This window comes from Macaca nemestrina, chromosome 7 (assembly GCF_043159975.1).
Source record: "Macaca nemestrina isolate mMacNem1 chromosome 7, mMacNem.hap1, whole genome shotgun sequence".
NCBI lineage: Eukaryota > Metazoa > Chordata > Mammalia > Primates > Cercopithecidae > Macaca > Macaca nemestrina.
Genome location: NC_092131.1, coordinates 119,928,289 through 119,942,961, shown reverse-complemented (window position 1 = coordinate 119,942,961; position 14,673 = coordinate 119,928,289). Strand labels below are relative to the sequence as shown.

General features: G+C 49.3%; 1 protein-coding gene across 6 annotated transcripts in view; it reads left to right on the top strand.

Annotated features, from left to right (window-relative positions):
• The window catches only part of CEMI (cell migration inducing hyaluronidase 1), a 172,477-nt gene extending 159,658 nt beyond the window's left edge, over positions 1-12,819 (top strand). For all 6 annotated transcript variants that reach the window (XM_011760534.3, XM_071100813.1, XM_071100812.1 and 3 more), the window contains 5 exons: positions 2,863-3,067; positions 3,237-3,323; positions 4,009-4,166; positions 7,996-8,096; positions 9,838-12,819. In XM_011760534.3, coding sequence (XP_011758836.2) covers positions 2,863-3,067; positions 3,237-3,323; positions 4,009-4,166; positions 7,996-8,096; positions 9,838-9,965 — 679 coding nt within the window. In that variant the 3' untranslated portion in view covers positions 9,966-12,819. The remainder of the gene's footprint in view (positions 1-2,862; positions 3,068-3,236; positions 3,324-4,008; positions 4,167-7,995; positions 8,097-9,837) is intronic.
• Positions 12,820-14,673: the final 1,854 nt, after the last annotated feature.

Below are 14,673 nucleotides of genomic sequence, written 5' to 3'. Positions count from 1 at the left end.
TTATGGCTCCATCAATTTGATTAAGGGAAAATTAAAATTTAGAATCAAAAGTATAAGTACAATGTTGGGATGGGAAGGCAATAGAAAATACCTTTCTCCCCACACAAGCGCTAAGCCAATTGGGGGCAGACAAGCTGGCAGGTGAAGAGGAAGCGATCCATTTTATTGATGATAAAGCTGTTGGAGAATAGAGCTTCCCAATATCGTCCCCAATTTTACCTTCTCCGCCGCAGGTAGCACTGAGCACAGGCTCCCCACATAGGGCCCAGCCCCCAAACCTCAGAGCATGTAAGACAGACCAGAGTGCCCCTGCTCTACGGGCTGAGCCAAATACCCAAAACCAACCAATTATGAGACACTCTCTTCCCATGGGAAGAAGTGGATGAGGGGAGGGACCAGGGGCCAGGAGTATTTAGGAAAATCCTCCCATATGAAAACCAGAGGAGGAGGAATGAGATATGCTCCACATACCACTAGGAAACATTATGATTAAAGTAACAGATGTTGATAAGGTAAAGTCCCTGGGATACCATCCATGCAGATTTTCTTCTTTTCGGCTCGTGAGCTGAAATGTTCAAAAGATGTGAAATTTTCAAATGGAAACTTCCACTAAGTAAGTTGAACCTCTTTGATCAAAGTCTTAAAAATCTAAGGCTTGTCCGCTTGTCACCTTAAGCACATTTTTTTGGTTGGTAGCTTAGCTTAGCCCTATGCCTGTTGATCACTACGTTGTGTTTCAATTCGGCGATGCCTTAGGGACCAGGAGTTGGGTTATAGGGGGTCTGTTTCCCGTGGAGAACAGCTGCAAACTGTTGGGCTTTTAAAAATCTTTCTGCCTTATACATTTGTTATTTTTTATATTCAGAGCACCTGCCTTTAGCAGCTACCTTCTAATAATCTACTACGGGCTAGGATACTTAACAACTAGCTTGCTATAATTAGGGGTAAAATTAAAATAAGTCAGCTGAAAGGGAGGGGGTTTCAAAGTGTGAAATACATAAGCTGCCATTTTTTCCAGGTTAAAAAAACTCTTAAGTGATTGTAGCTGTGTTCTGGATAGCTAAGTTTGCTTAACACCACCTCAGTGAATTATTATAATGATTCTTACTAAATAATAAACAAGTATATTATTTAAGGTGCACAGCCATCAATAGCGCTGCTCTGCAACATTACCTGGTCATAGCGAGGATTTGAGCACTGGGCTGGCAGGTGCCCAGGCCCATGCTGCTTTTGTGCCTCCCAGGGCCTTGCAGTTCAGCCAGCTTGCACACATCCAAGTTGTAGGTCAGGATTAGGGAAGGCAGCTGCTACCTACCACAGGCTGGATGGTCTTTTAGGTCACTCCCGATTTAGATAATCTGATATATAATGGCAACAGAGAAACCTGAATACTGTTAAGTTTTGTGCAGAAGCCTCAGGACCAATCCCATTTCTGTGCCTTGGTTCCAGGAGTGGTTTGGACCATGTTGGGAGCCTGCAGGGAGACGTGACCATGGGCAGCACTGAACTGCCTTCCTCCTAAGCTGCTCAAAGTGGGTGCTCACCTGCCTCCCCAACTTCCCCACCATGCGGGCATGGAGCACAGATATGGCTGCTCTGCTGTCAGCCCTGAGCACGAGGCCTCTGTAACAGTCAGTTTCTACTTTATTCTGAGATCACTTGATGTGGATGGCTTGAAACATAAAACCACTCAAGGAAGCTCAGATTAAGTGGAGGTGCTACAGAGAGAAGACCAAGGGGTCTTCAAGAACTAAAAACCCAGTTGGGCCTCACGGGCTCAGGTGCTGAAAACAACAAGGAGACAGCCTGCCTACCCCTTGTGTCTCTCCATCTCCCCATGTTCACACACATACGCACACATGCTTGGCCTCTTGTTTCAGCTACTTGCTACAAACTGCCTTCCTCTGGCGATTCCTTAGCAGGCACGGGGCACAACAAGGTTGTCAGCCCCGACTCCATGTGGTCTTTTAGTTCAAGCACCAACCAGTGGTGGAAAAGACCTGCTGGGTCCCATGAGAGTGAGAATCTTGGTTACTGGGTAGCCAATCCATGGCCCCTCTGTGAGTCCAATGTGTGCCCCTGGTCTGAGCAGCTCTGTGGTAGGGGTTTGGAGGTGATGGCATTGTGGTGCAAACCCAGCTCCCTAGTCTGAATGGGCTCAGTGAAGGCTTGGTCCCTAGAGCAAGATGGGTGGTAGATACCCCATATCCTATCTTCCCATGTTTCAGATGCAGGACTCAGCCTGCGAGTGCTTTGTTGCACTAAAAGAACAATAATGAATCCCAAGTGAGTACTGTGTTTTCCTTACAATCTGACTCCCTGTAACACTGGGTCAGCTTCCTTTACAATAATAATAATTATTTTAAATAAATTATAAAATAATTTTTGGAATAGATTATGGTTTGGAGAAAAGTTGAGTTAGGAAGACAGAGCATTTCCTCACCAGTCACCATGCTGGGATGGAAAATGCTGGCTCTGTCACCTCCCAGCTGTGTGGTCCTGGGTGAGTCACTTCACTTCTCTGAGCCACCATTTTCCCATCCAGGAATTCAGGATGATAATAGTACCTACTGGACAGGATTGTTTGAGGATTAAATGAGATATGTTGATTTACTATGTGTGCATGGCATGGCACATAAAACGTGCTCAGAATAGAATTGCCATTCTCATAGCTTTTTCTTCAATGCATTTGTTCCTTATTTCTCCAACTACATACAACTCTGTGATAGACATGGTTCCATTCTATAAGGCCGCTGGGTCAACCTGCTGTGACCAGCTCAGAGTAAATATCTCGGTGGGTGAGAGGAGAAGGGGGAGGTTTGAGTGCCCAAGCAAATGCCCAGCAATGCTCCTTGTGTGCAGGCTGTTGTTCCTGAAGCTGAAAGCTCAGAATGAGAGAGAGAAGTTTGCTTTCTGCTCCATGAAAGGCTGTGAGAGGATAAAGATTAAAGCTCTGATCCCAAAGAACGCAGGCGTCAGTGACTGCACAGCCACAGCCTACCCCAAGTTCACCGAGAGGGCTGTCGTGGACGTGCCAATGCCCAAGAAGCTCCTTGGTTCTCAACTGGTGAGTGGCTGACAGCAAGCCTGGACCCCTTTGCCGTCCAGTTAGGCCCAGACCCAGTTAGGTCCCTCACTCAGCTCCACAAACCATTTCCTGTGACTGGGGATACAGGAAGAGTTGGGGAATGACCACCCAAACCTAAAAATTGCATTGGGTTCTATGTGTTTTCCAGAAAACAAAGGACCATTTCTTGGAGGTGAAGATGGAGAGTTCCAAGCAGCACTTCTTCCACCTTTGGAACGACTTTGCTTACATTGAAGTAAGTGCCTCCGGCCCCTGGAGGATTAGGGTTTGCTCAATGAGAGGTGATACTGTGTCCTGGAGCTGCTGTCACAAATTCCTACAAACTGGGTGGTTTGCATTAAACAAGAGAAAGTTATTCTCACAATTCAGGAGGCCAGAAGTTCAAGAGCAAGGTGTTGGCAGCAGTGGTTTCCTTCGGGGGCTAGGGGTGGGGAACCTGTTCTATGCCTCTTCTCGCTTCTGGTGGCTGCCGGCACTCCTGCACACTCCTCGGCTTGCAGACACTTTAATCTCTGTCTTTATGTGGACTTTTCTCCTGAGTGTCTGCGTCTCACCTCTCCTCCTGCCTTTTTTTTTTTTTTTTTTTTTTTTTTTTTTACAAAGGCACCTATCTTTGAATTTAGGGCCCACCCTAAAAATCCAGATGGTTTCATCAAAAAATCTTTAACTTAATTCCATCTGCAAAGATTGTATTTCCAGATAAGTCCACTTTCACAGGTTCCGGGTGAACGTATCTTTTGCAGGGCCACTATTTGACCCACTACTGAGGGCTACAAAGAGTTAAGTGGATAATGAAGTTTATGCTTTGAACAGCTGCATAGGCAACTTCTGCCTTCAGGGACTGCTTGGGAACCACCAGGGCAGGAGAATCTTGGGGCTTTGGCACCCAGCCTCACACCTGGATTGCTCTGACTCTGCAGGTGGATGGGAAGAAGTACCCCAGCTCGGAGGATGGCATCCAGGTGGTGGTGATTGACGGGAGCCAAGGGCGCATGGTGAGCCACATGAGCTTCAGGAACTCCATTCTGCAGGGCATACCGTGGCAGCTTTTCAACTATGTGGCGACCATCCCTGACAAGTGAGTCTGTGCCTCTGCTTCTGGAATTGGCTGCTGGCACAGCAGACCCCTGGGCAAGGGCCCCCTCCCTCGCACAAAGGCCCTCATCCCAGATCAGTCTGGAAAAGCTCAGGCAGTCTCTACAGCCTGCCCACAAATCATGGGTGTTGGACGAGAGTGTCCTTGCCTGTGGACTCTGGTGTTGGAGCCGGGCTGCTGTGAATGTAGGTCAGGCAGAGGCAAGCGGGACAGCCCCGCTACACATGGGAAGGTTGCCCTGGCCCTCTTCACTACACTCCCGGCATGATCTCATCCCCTCCCACACCTTCAATACTATCCAAGTGCTGGTGGCTACTATCTCCAGCCTGGATCTCCTTCCTAAGCACCCGACATTCCAATCCAACTGCTACTTGGACAATGTCACCTGGACGTCTTGTATGGAACTGAATTCTCAGCCTTTTAAAATGTTTAACCTCCCAAACCAGCTACTTCTTCAGTTTTGATGAAATCATCACAGTCCATCCTGATAGCTAGGCCAGAATCTGGGCATTCTGTTTGACTCCTCTTTCTTTCCTCCACACACTATCAATTCCACCTGCATTACTGCTCGCCTGCTGGTTCCCTCCACAGCATCCTCTCTTCTGCTGCTCTGCCCAGGCCTTTGCTGGTCATCACCAGCACTGTTGGCATAGTCTCCTAACGGGCCTCCCTCTTCCAGTTGCCCCAACTCCAACCCATCTTCCATATTGGCTGCTGGTTTAAACTTCTTAAATGTAGGGAAAACCTGTGTCCCCTCTCCTTAGCAATCTTTGGTAATTCCCCAATACCTTACAAGTCTCCCCACATTGCCTCCTTGGTGAGGTCTTTTCCCATCCAACCCAAAAGTTCTATCTCAGCTGGGCACAGTGGCTTACACCTGTAATCCCAGCACTTTAGGAGGCCGAGGTGGGCAGATCACGAGGTCGGGAGTTTGAGATCAGCTTGGCCACTATGGTGAAACCCCGTCTCTACTAAAAATACAAAAAACTTAGCTGGGTGTGGTGGTGCGCACCTGTAGTCCCAGCTACTCGGGAGGCTGAGGCAGGAGAATCACTTGAACCCAGGAGGCGGAGGTTACAGTGAGCCAAGATTGTGCCACTGCACTCCAGCCTGGGTGACAGAGCAAGACTCCATCTCACAAAAAAAAAAAAAGTTCTACCTCTGCTAAAGCACTACTCACAATAGGTCTGGTGGACACATCTGTTGCCCCATGAAGAGTGTGGCCTTCTCAATGTTGGGGACGTGTCTAACTTCCCTTTGCATTTCTAGCACAGAACATGGCTAGTTAAGTGAGTGTACAGTTCACTCAGGAGCCACAACCTGGTGGAAAGTCTAAGCACTTCATGTGGTACCTGCTACATAGTAGGTGCTTAGTAAACATTAATAGTTATTGAATGAAAGCAAATGTACTTCCCAGATGCTGACTCCATGAGGGGCACGATGTGAACTGGGTACCTGGTGAGGTTTTGGATAATGGGATTTTGCTTAACCACATTTACTCCCTCCCTCATTCCCCCATCAGATGCTCCTTCTGCATTCTATTTTTCATATGCAGAATCAGACAGAAGGACAAGGTTGACCAAATTCGGAAAAATAGTTATTATCTCAAGATCATGCCATTTTGGGCAGAGGATTTTCTTTTGAAATGGAAGAGGATGCAGAAGCTTGGAACAAGAAACTAGACTGCAGTGCTACTCTGTTTGGAACCGTGTGCAAGGCTCCTTCCAGCCCGAGCAGCAGCAACTCTCTGGGGGAAGCCCTTACTGGAATGGGCCACTCCCTGGGCTGGTGCTGGGTACCCAGGCAGGCATTGGTACCACTAGACCCCTCTCTAACCTCCTGGAAAGCAGCAGGGAATGAGGCAAGGCAGGTCCTGTCCTACTGTGGCTACGGGCCTTGCCTAGCCTGGCCCACCCTTCCTACCCCATCCAGCAGGCCACTACTGGCCCCAGGGTTCTGGGGAGAGAAGAGGGCAGCTGCTCACACCGTAAACATCTAGCATGGCTTCTGGGAGCTGCCTGTGCCCTGCCACTCTGTGGGAGACTCCGTGCTGGCTGGTGCACGGGCTTCGAGGCCACGAGGATGGCATACCAGGCAAAGAAGTGTGCCCAACACAAGCAGGCTTCTGGGCGTCAGTGGGAGGCGGTGGGGACAAAAGAAGCCTGTCTCTCTGTCCCGCTCATGTGAGCTAACCTAGGTCCCCATCAGGAGGGCAGGACCTACATTTGAGTCCCATAAGTAGGAAGGTTGAGCTCCAACAAGGGACCATTAGCTTTTGTTCTGAAATGAAACAATGCAGAAATATCCTCCAGAGAACAGATCCTGAATCTAGAGTGGAGGATGTGTTAGCGATGAGCCCTCTCTCCTTAAGGGGCCTCACCCTACCAACCCTTTGGGCCTCACTCTCCAGCCTTCCTCAAGGGCCTGAGGCAGCCCCAGCTCCCTTCCTATCTATCCTTATTTCACACAAGCCCTTTGCATCTTAAGATCTCTCCTGCTGCTCCCAGTGGGACACAAATAGGGGTAACAACAGATTCCAGAATCCTATACAGTTTTTCCATGTCTGGACTGTGGTCTGTGGTTACAGAGTTCCTTTGAGATACGAACTGGATGCCCCATTGAGCTTCTGCCCCATTTCTATTCCCAAGGGAGGTGCTCACTTCCTCCTGTCTGGCCCAGCATGCTGAGTCTGCCACTGTGAAGGCTATTTTCCCAGCACTTTGGACTGAATACACCCCGAGGCAGGGGATAGACACTCCTTATTCCCAAGTTGAACTTTTGCAGGTTGGGACCTTCAGGCTGGGCACACACATTGCTCCAAACCTCTGCCTCTTTCAAGCACATTTCCCTTTGGCAGGTCCTCTGAGATACTTGGTAACTATTTGCTTCAATCTCCCCATTTGCAAAATAGAAGCAATAGCCCTGTCTTGCCTGACCAGAGAGAGAGGTGACATGAACATAAGAGGTCAATCTGAGCTCTTGATACAATCCGAGCATCATGGTAACGACATGGTGTTCTCCCCAGAAAGACTTCAAATCTGGCCATGCTCTTCCTGCAGCTCAGAGGAAGCTGGCTCTGGACTGTACTAAGCCTGTGTCCCTCGAAAGAAGACAGCAAAAGAAAGATGGGCTCCAAGAGAAATCTTCTAGCATGGGGCTTCTAGAGCTTTAATGTATATACGATCTCCTGCAGATCTTGTAAAAACGCAGATTCTGATTCAGAGAGTCTGCAGTGGAGGAATTCTGTGGTTCTAATGAAATTCCAAGGGATGCCAAATGGAGCTGGTTTCTAGAACCTTCAGGATCTACAGGAGCCCCTGGATGGTTTTATGATTTGACAGATGCCCCCCTCCTTCTTCCCTCACCTCCTGTCTCTCTCATCCCTTCCTCCTTCCTTCCTCTGTCACCACATTTCTATGTGGTCTTACCTAACCAGGGCTGAGAACGTTCAAGGGAAGAGATGCATATTGAAGTCCTACTGTGTGCCGAGCCCTGGCATGGCGTGCTCTGTTTACAGCCTCTCCTCTGTTTGGAGAGAGACATATAAATGTGGTGAGCTGAGTCCAGGCTTGGAGAAGGCCGTGGGCATCAACTGTGGCCAGATGTGTGGGAGGGAGCTCAGGATGTTCGTCACCACATGGAAAGAGCCCATCAGCTCAGAACACAGGAGAGGCTGCCCTTTCCTGAATCCCCGGCCAGGCCTCTGGGCACTGCTAACTCCAGTCCCACCACGCACAACCCAACATCCCTCCCCATGCCCACTTGCCCCAGTTTGCCCTCTCTCTGGTCTAATTGTTTTCTTCTCTCACAGTTCCATAGTGCTCATGGTATCAAAGGGAAGATATGTCTCCAGAGGCCCATGGACCAGAGTGCTGGAAAAGCTTGGGGCAGACAGGGGTCTCAAGTTGAAAGGTAAGGGTTTGAACTGGGGTTTAAATTGACCCCAAAACCAGAGAAGGCAAATGCCTGGCATGGAGGTTGCTGTCGTCTTTTGCTGAGTTGAGAACATGCTTTGTACTAAACTTGGGTACAACCTCAGAATCCCCCACACAACTAGTGGTCTACTGGAATGGATGGGCAAGATGCCACCTGTTTACCACCCCCGCACTGCAGCAAATTTATTATAACTTGCTACCAGCCACTGAAAGAAAATTGCTAGAGTTGTTCACTCATTTGCTTGGAAAGTGGCCCTTTATTCAACAAAAGCATCATAAGAAAAGTAGCTTAGCCTCACCCTCCTACCCAATTCCTGCTATTCAGACTGGCCAGGGGTCCTGCATCTTCTTCAACATTCCAGCTTTTGTGTAGTCCTTTACAGCTTGCAAAACTCTTATTTGTTCCTCTGAGACAGGTAGATGAAAAGAAAACTAGAAGCCCAGAGAACCTACATGGTTTGTCCAAGGCCAGGCAGCTCTTTGGTGGTGAAGCCTAGCACAGGTTTGCAGGCTGTGCTGGAACAAGCCATCCAGGAGGGACCTATCAGCATGACAACCATTATATCACAAAAACTAGGTGCAGGGAGAGTCCTCAGAGAGGTTGTGTGGGTGGTAGAGCAGCTCCATGGGCAATAATGATAATGATCATTGTGGTTCTGTTTAATGTTCAGCCTTGCACTTTGCAGAACATGTTATAATTATCTCACTTACTCATTAATAACCTGTACACCAGGTACTATTATTTCCATTTAAGATGAGGACACCAAGAATTTAACAGCCAAGCCACTTGTTTAAGGTTAGGACTTGGATCCTAATCTTCCTAACTCAAAGCTGGGCTTCTTAGTTGTACACCATCCTCACTATGGAAAATATCAAAATCAGAAGCCCATCATATGGGGCGATAAGAAAAATCAGAAGCAATGCAAACCCTTCAAACCAGCCAAAGGAGAACATAAGGAAAAGAGAAGTATCCTTTCCAGCCCAGTCCTGGAATCATTTTGGAGCCTCTGTCTTTTAAATTAAGATCCCGGTTGCCAAAAGTTGATGTATGTAAGGTGACCTAAGTTGAATGGCACTTTCCCGGTGGTGATAAATGCATGTTGCCTGCCAGGATGGGCTGAGTATAGATGTGGATTCCCATGCCCCTTGGATGCTCAAGCTCTGAACTGCAAGATGGGGAGTGCTGTGTGGGGTTCAGGGGGTTAGAGTTCTAATGTGGGCTGCACCATTTACTACACACTCTTGGTCAAATTCCTTCACCTCTCAGAACTCCTTCTAAAGCCACAGAGTGATAGGGTGGGAGAGGAGATCTTGTAGATCAATGCCATCGTCTGATGGATGGGAACACTAGGCTTCAGAGAGGGGCAGGGACTTGCTGGTGGTCCTAGGGGCAGTTCGAAGGTAGGCAGGTTCCTAGGAGGTCTCCTCCCTTACAATTTGCCCCATTTCCTGCTGTGCATGGCTCCCCTGTCAAAAGCAAAGCCATCACCCTGCCTAGGTGGCATTGAGGCTCAGGTGAGACCCTGCCTGCCCCATACAAATGCATGTCAGGCACCATCAGTAGCTGAGCCCAGAGCTCTTCCCAAGGGGCCACAGTGCAGTGTGGCTGAGGGGTGCCTGGTAGGGGTGGGGGACTGGTGATGGGGAGCCCTGGAACGGGGTGGGGAAGCCGTCCTCTCATAGGGCTTTTGCTCAGGAGACTCATCATTGCTTTTCAGAGCAAATGGCATTCGTTGGCTTCAAAGGCAGCTTCCGGCCCATCTGGGTGACTCTGGACACTGAGGATCACAAAGCCAAAATCTTCCAAGTTGTGCCTATCCCTGTGGTGAAGAAGAAGAAGTTGTGAGGACAGCTGCCGCCTGGTGCCACCTCGTGGTAGACTATGACGGTGACTCTTGGCAGCAGACCAGTGGGGGATGGCTGGGTCCCCCCGTCCCTGCCAGCAGCTGCCTGGGAAGGCTGTGTTTCAGCCCTGATGGGCCAAGGGAAAGATATCAGAGACCCTGGTGCTGCCGCCTGCCCCTACTCAAGTGTCTACCTGGAGCCCCTGGGGCGGTGCTGGCCAATGCTGGAAACATTCACTTTCCTGCAGCCTCTTGGGTGCTTCTCTCCTATCTGTGCCTCTTCAGTGGGGATTTGGGGACCATATCAGGAGACCTGGGTTGTGCTGACAGCAAAGATCCACTTTGGCAGGAGCCCTGACCCAGTTAGGAGGTAGCCTGGAGGGCTGGTCATTCACAGATCCCCATGGTCTTCAGCAGACAAGTGAGGGTGGTAAATGTAGGAAAAAGAGCCTTGGCCTTAAGGAAATCTTTACTCCGGTAAGCAAGAGCCAGCCTGACAGGATTAGGACCTGGGGTGGAACTGGCTACCCTTGGGGAAGAGGCAAGCCCTGCCTCTGGCCGTGTCCACCTTTCAGGAGACTTCGGGCAGCAGGCTGGGACTTGGACTAGATGACTCTCAAAGGCCCTTTTTGTTCTGAGATTCCAGAAGTCTGCTGCATTTCACATGGTACCTGGAACCCAACAGTGGAGGAAAACATTCCTTTCCACTGATATCCATGATGCTCGGTGCCCAGGGCACACGGGATGGAGAGGTGAGAACTAACGCCTAGCTCGAGGGGCCTGCAGTCCAATGGGACAGGCAGTCAGGTCCATGTGCACTGCAATGCCAGGCAGAGAAATCACAGAGAGGTAAAATGGAGACCAGTGCCATTTCAGAGGGGAGGCTCAGGAAGGCTTCTTGCTTGCAGGAATGAAGGCTGGGGGCATTTGCTGGGGGGAGATGAGGCAGTCTCTGGAATGGCTCAGGGATTCAGCCCTCCCTGCCGCTGCCTGCTGAAGCTGGTGACTGCAGGGTCGCCGTTTGCCCATGCCTCTCTGGCCCACTCATGATGGAGAAGTGTGGTCAGAAGGGAGAAATGGGCTTTGCTGCTTATGAGCACAGAGGAATTTGGTGTCCAGGCAGCCCCGCCTCTGACTCTGAGAGGGTGGAGTGAAGTCCACAGAAGTGAGTTCCTGCCTTGGGGCCTCATTTGCTCTTCATCCAGGGAACTGAGCACGGGGGCCTCCCAGAGACTCTAGATGTGCTCACACTCCCTTGGTCTGGGATTTCCGAGCTGGAAATATAGAACATATCTAGTCCAAAGCCTTCATTTTAACAGATGGGGAAAATGAGCCTCCAAGATGGGAAAGAACCACATAGCCAGGGGAGGGCCCGGGGAGCCCCACCCTAGCCCTTGCTGCCATACCACATTGCCTCAACAACTGGCCCCTGAGTGCCCAGGCACTCCTGAAGTAGCTTCTGGAAATGGGGACAAGTCCCCTCGAAGGAAAGGAAATGACTAGAGTAGAATGACAGCTAGCCACTCTCTTCCCTCCTGCTCCCAGCGCACACAAACCCGCCCTCCCCTTCGTGTTGGCGGTCCCTGTGGCCTTCACTTTGTTCACTACCTGTCAGCCCAGCCTGGGTGCACAGTAGATGCCAACTCCCCATTGGTGCTACCTAGCTCTCCTGTCTCTGTAGCTCTACAGGTGAGGCCCAGCAGAGGGAGTAGGGCCTGCCATGTTTCTGGTGAGCCATTTTGACTGATCTTGGGTGTCTGAACAGCTATTGGGTCCACCCCAGTCCCTTTCGGCTGCTGCTTAATGCCCTGCTCTCTCCCTGGCCTACCTTAGAGAGAGCCCAAAGAGCTCCTGTAAGAGGGAGAACTCTATCTGTGGTTTATAATCTCACATGAGGCACTGGGGTCTCCCTGGGTCTTGTGATGAACTACGTTTATCCCCTTTCCTGCCCCAACCACAAACTTTCCTTCAAAGAGGGCCTGCCTGGCTCCCTCCACCCAACTGCACCCATGAGACTCGGTCCAAGAGTCCATTCCCCAGGTGGGAGTCAACTGCCAGGGAGGTCTTTCCCACCAAACATCTTTCAGCTGCTGGGAGGTGACCATAGGGCTCTGCTTTTAAAGATATGGCTGCTTCAAAGGCCAGACTCACAGGAAGGACCTCTTCCAGGGAGATTAGCGGTGATGGAAAGGAGAGTTAAAATGACCTCATGTCCTTCTTGTCCACGGTTTTGTTGAGTTTTCACTCTTTTAATGCAAGGGTCTCACACTGTGAACCACTTAGGATGTGATCACTTTCAGGTGGCCAGGAATGTTGAATGTCTTTGGCTCAGTTCATTTAAAAAAGATATCTATTTGAAAGTTCTCAGAGTTGTACATATGTTTCACCATACAGGATCTGTACCTAAAACTTTCTTTCCTAAACCATTCACCAAGAGCCAATATCTAGGCATTTTCTTGGTAGCACAAATTTTCTTATTGCTTAGGAAATTGTCCTCATTATTTCTGTGTGTAAGACTTAAGTGAGTTTGGTCTTTAAGGAAAGCAATGCTCCTCTGAAATGCTTGTCTTTTTTCTGTTGCCGAAATAGCTGGTCCTTTTTCGGGAGTTAGATGTATAGAGTGTTTGTATGTAAACATTTCTTGTAGGCATCACCATGAACAAAGATATATTTTCTATTTATTTATTATATGTGCACTTCAAGAAGTCACTGTCAGAGAAATAAAGAACTGTCTTAAATGTCATGATTGGAGATGTCCTTTGCATTGCTTGGAAGAGGTGTACCTAGAGCCGTGGACATTGGCTCTGGTCTGGAAAATTTTGCTGTATTATAGTAAACATACAAAGGATGTCATCATCTTGTCTGTTTCATTTTCTATTAAAATGGGCTTCATTTTATCTAGGGATAATAACTTATCTAAGGATAGCCTAAGATAACCAGTTATCTAAGGATAATAAGGCTGATGAAATCACCCCATGTGTCTGCCTTACTTCCATGGCCTTATTCCCAAGAGCTAGTCATATGTCAACATCCTACTCTGCCCTGCCCATGGCGGGGGGTGGGGGGCGGCGGGGGGATGTCCATAAAAGCAGGTGGAGATGGTTCAAAGAAAGAAAAGATGTCATTCATATGGCCAGCCATGTCCAGAACATGATGCATCCTCCACATTTCTAAGCGGTCAGGAGGCTGTCACTTCAACTCCCCTCCCCGATGGGGAAGCCAAGCAGAAGCGGCACTCTGTTTTCCTCCCAGGCCCTGTTTGGCCAGAGGCCAAACACATGTTTGACAAGAGCATGGGGCTGAGGTGGCAAAAACAAGTCCAAATCAAACTGGCAGACAAGAGAGGTAGGCACAGGTAGAGGGCACCTCAAGCAGTGCTGGAAGGGGTCTGGAGGGGAGACAGTGAGGGGCAGAAGTTACAGCAGGTGAACTGGGAGTGGTCCGGAACTGCCTGTCCACAATGGCAGCCACTAGCTTCATGGGGCTACATACATTTAAATTAATTTAAATTAAATGCAATTACAAATCCAGTTCCTCAATCACACTGGCCACATTTCAAGTGCTCAATGGCTATGTGTGTCTAGTGGCTGCCATATAGGATAGAGCCGATATAAAACATTTCCGTCATCACAGAGAGTTCTCTTGATGATTTCCAAAGAGCTTCTGGGTCTTATAATTGAGGTTAAAAACAAAACAACTATGTCTCGTGTGTGTGTGTGTGTGTGTGTGCGCATCTGCGTATGGTCAATCCACTTAAAGGGGCTGGTACCAGACTGGTGGTTTTAAGCTGCCAATACACAAATATATCTGGTAGACTAGCTTTGGGCATAAAGTCAGCTGTGCAGTAGAGAGTACATGGCCTCTACCTTCAGGAAACTTTGCCAGGAGAAAGAGATTACATTTGCACACTCAGTCAACAAATATTGTTGCACCCCTGCTCTGTGACAGGCACCATGCACACAGAGGAACACAGAATGACCCCATGGAGAACATGAAATTATCTGCCCAATGAGTGGTGTGGAGGGGTTCTGAAGACGGGGAGTAGTTATTACCTGGAGTGGTCAGGGAAGGTCAGTGAGTGGAAGTAGGACAGGTGTTGGCCTGAGAGAGGATAAGAGAAGGGCCTTTTGTAAGAGGCACAGTCTGACAGAGGGTCAGCTATCAGGGTGTGGGCTTGAGGACACCTGGACATAAATCAAGGATCAGTCATGAGAGGCAAAGTGGAAGGTGGGTTAGACCAAACACAGGGCCAGCTTTAGGCCCTACTGACTGTGATGATAGGGGGTGGCGGGTTACTAATGACTTCTCAGCCAGAAGTGTCACTGAGTGAAAGAGAGCACAGCCCACTGGTTCAGTAGGTGCAATAGAAAAGGCATCCAGGGAGGACTAGGAAAGCAGACGCCAACGAGGAACCATCAAGTAACGGGACACTGCACCCAGCCAGACATGCAGCAAAAGAAGCCACAGAGAGGTCAGGGTGGAGGGACAGGCAGGCACTTCAGGGTCCTTCAATATTTGTCCCTGCAATAGTCACCAAATCCCACAGGTAGTCACTGTGCAATGCATTAGGTGACCAGTGGGCACCTCCCGTTCCTTCCACAGGGAGACAGACAGGATGCTCTGCTCTGCCTCACCAGCCTGGGAGGGGACAGGTCAGAAAAGTGTGGCAGATGAAGTTTTGCAGAATGCATAGGAATGAACCAAGTGAAG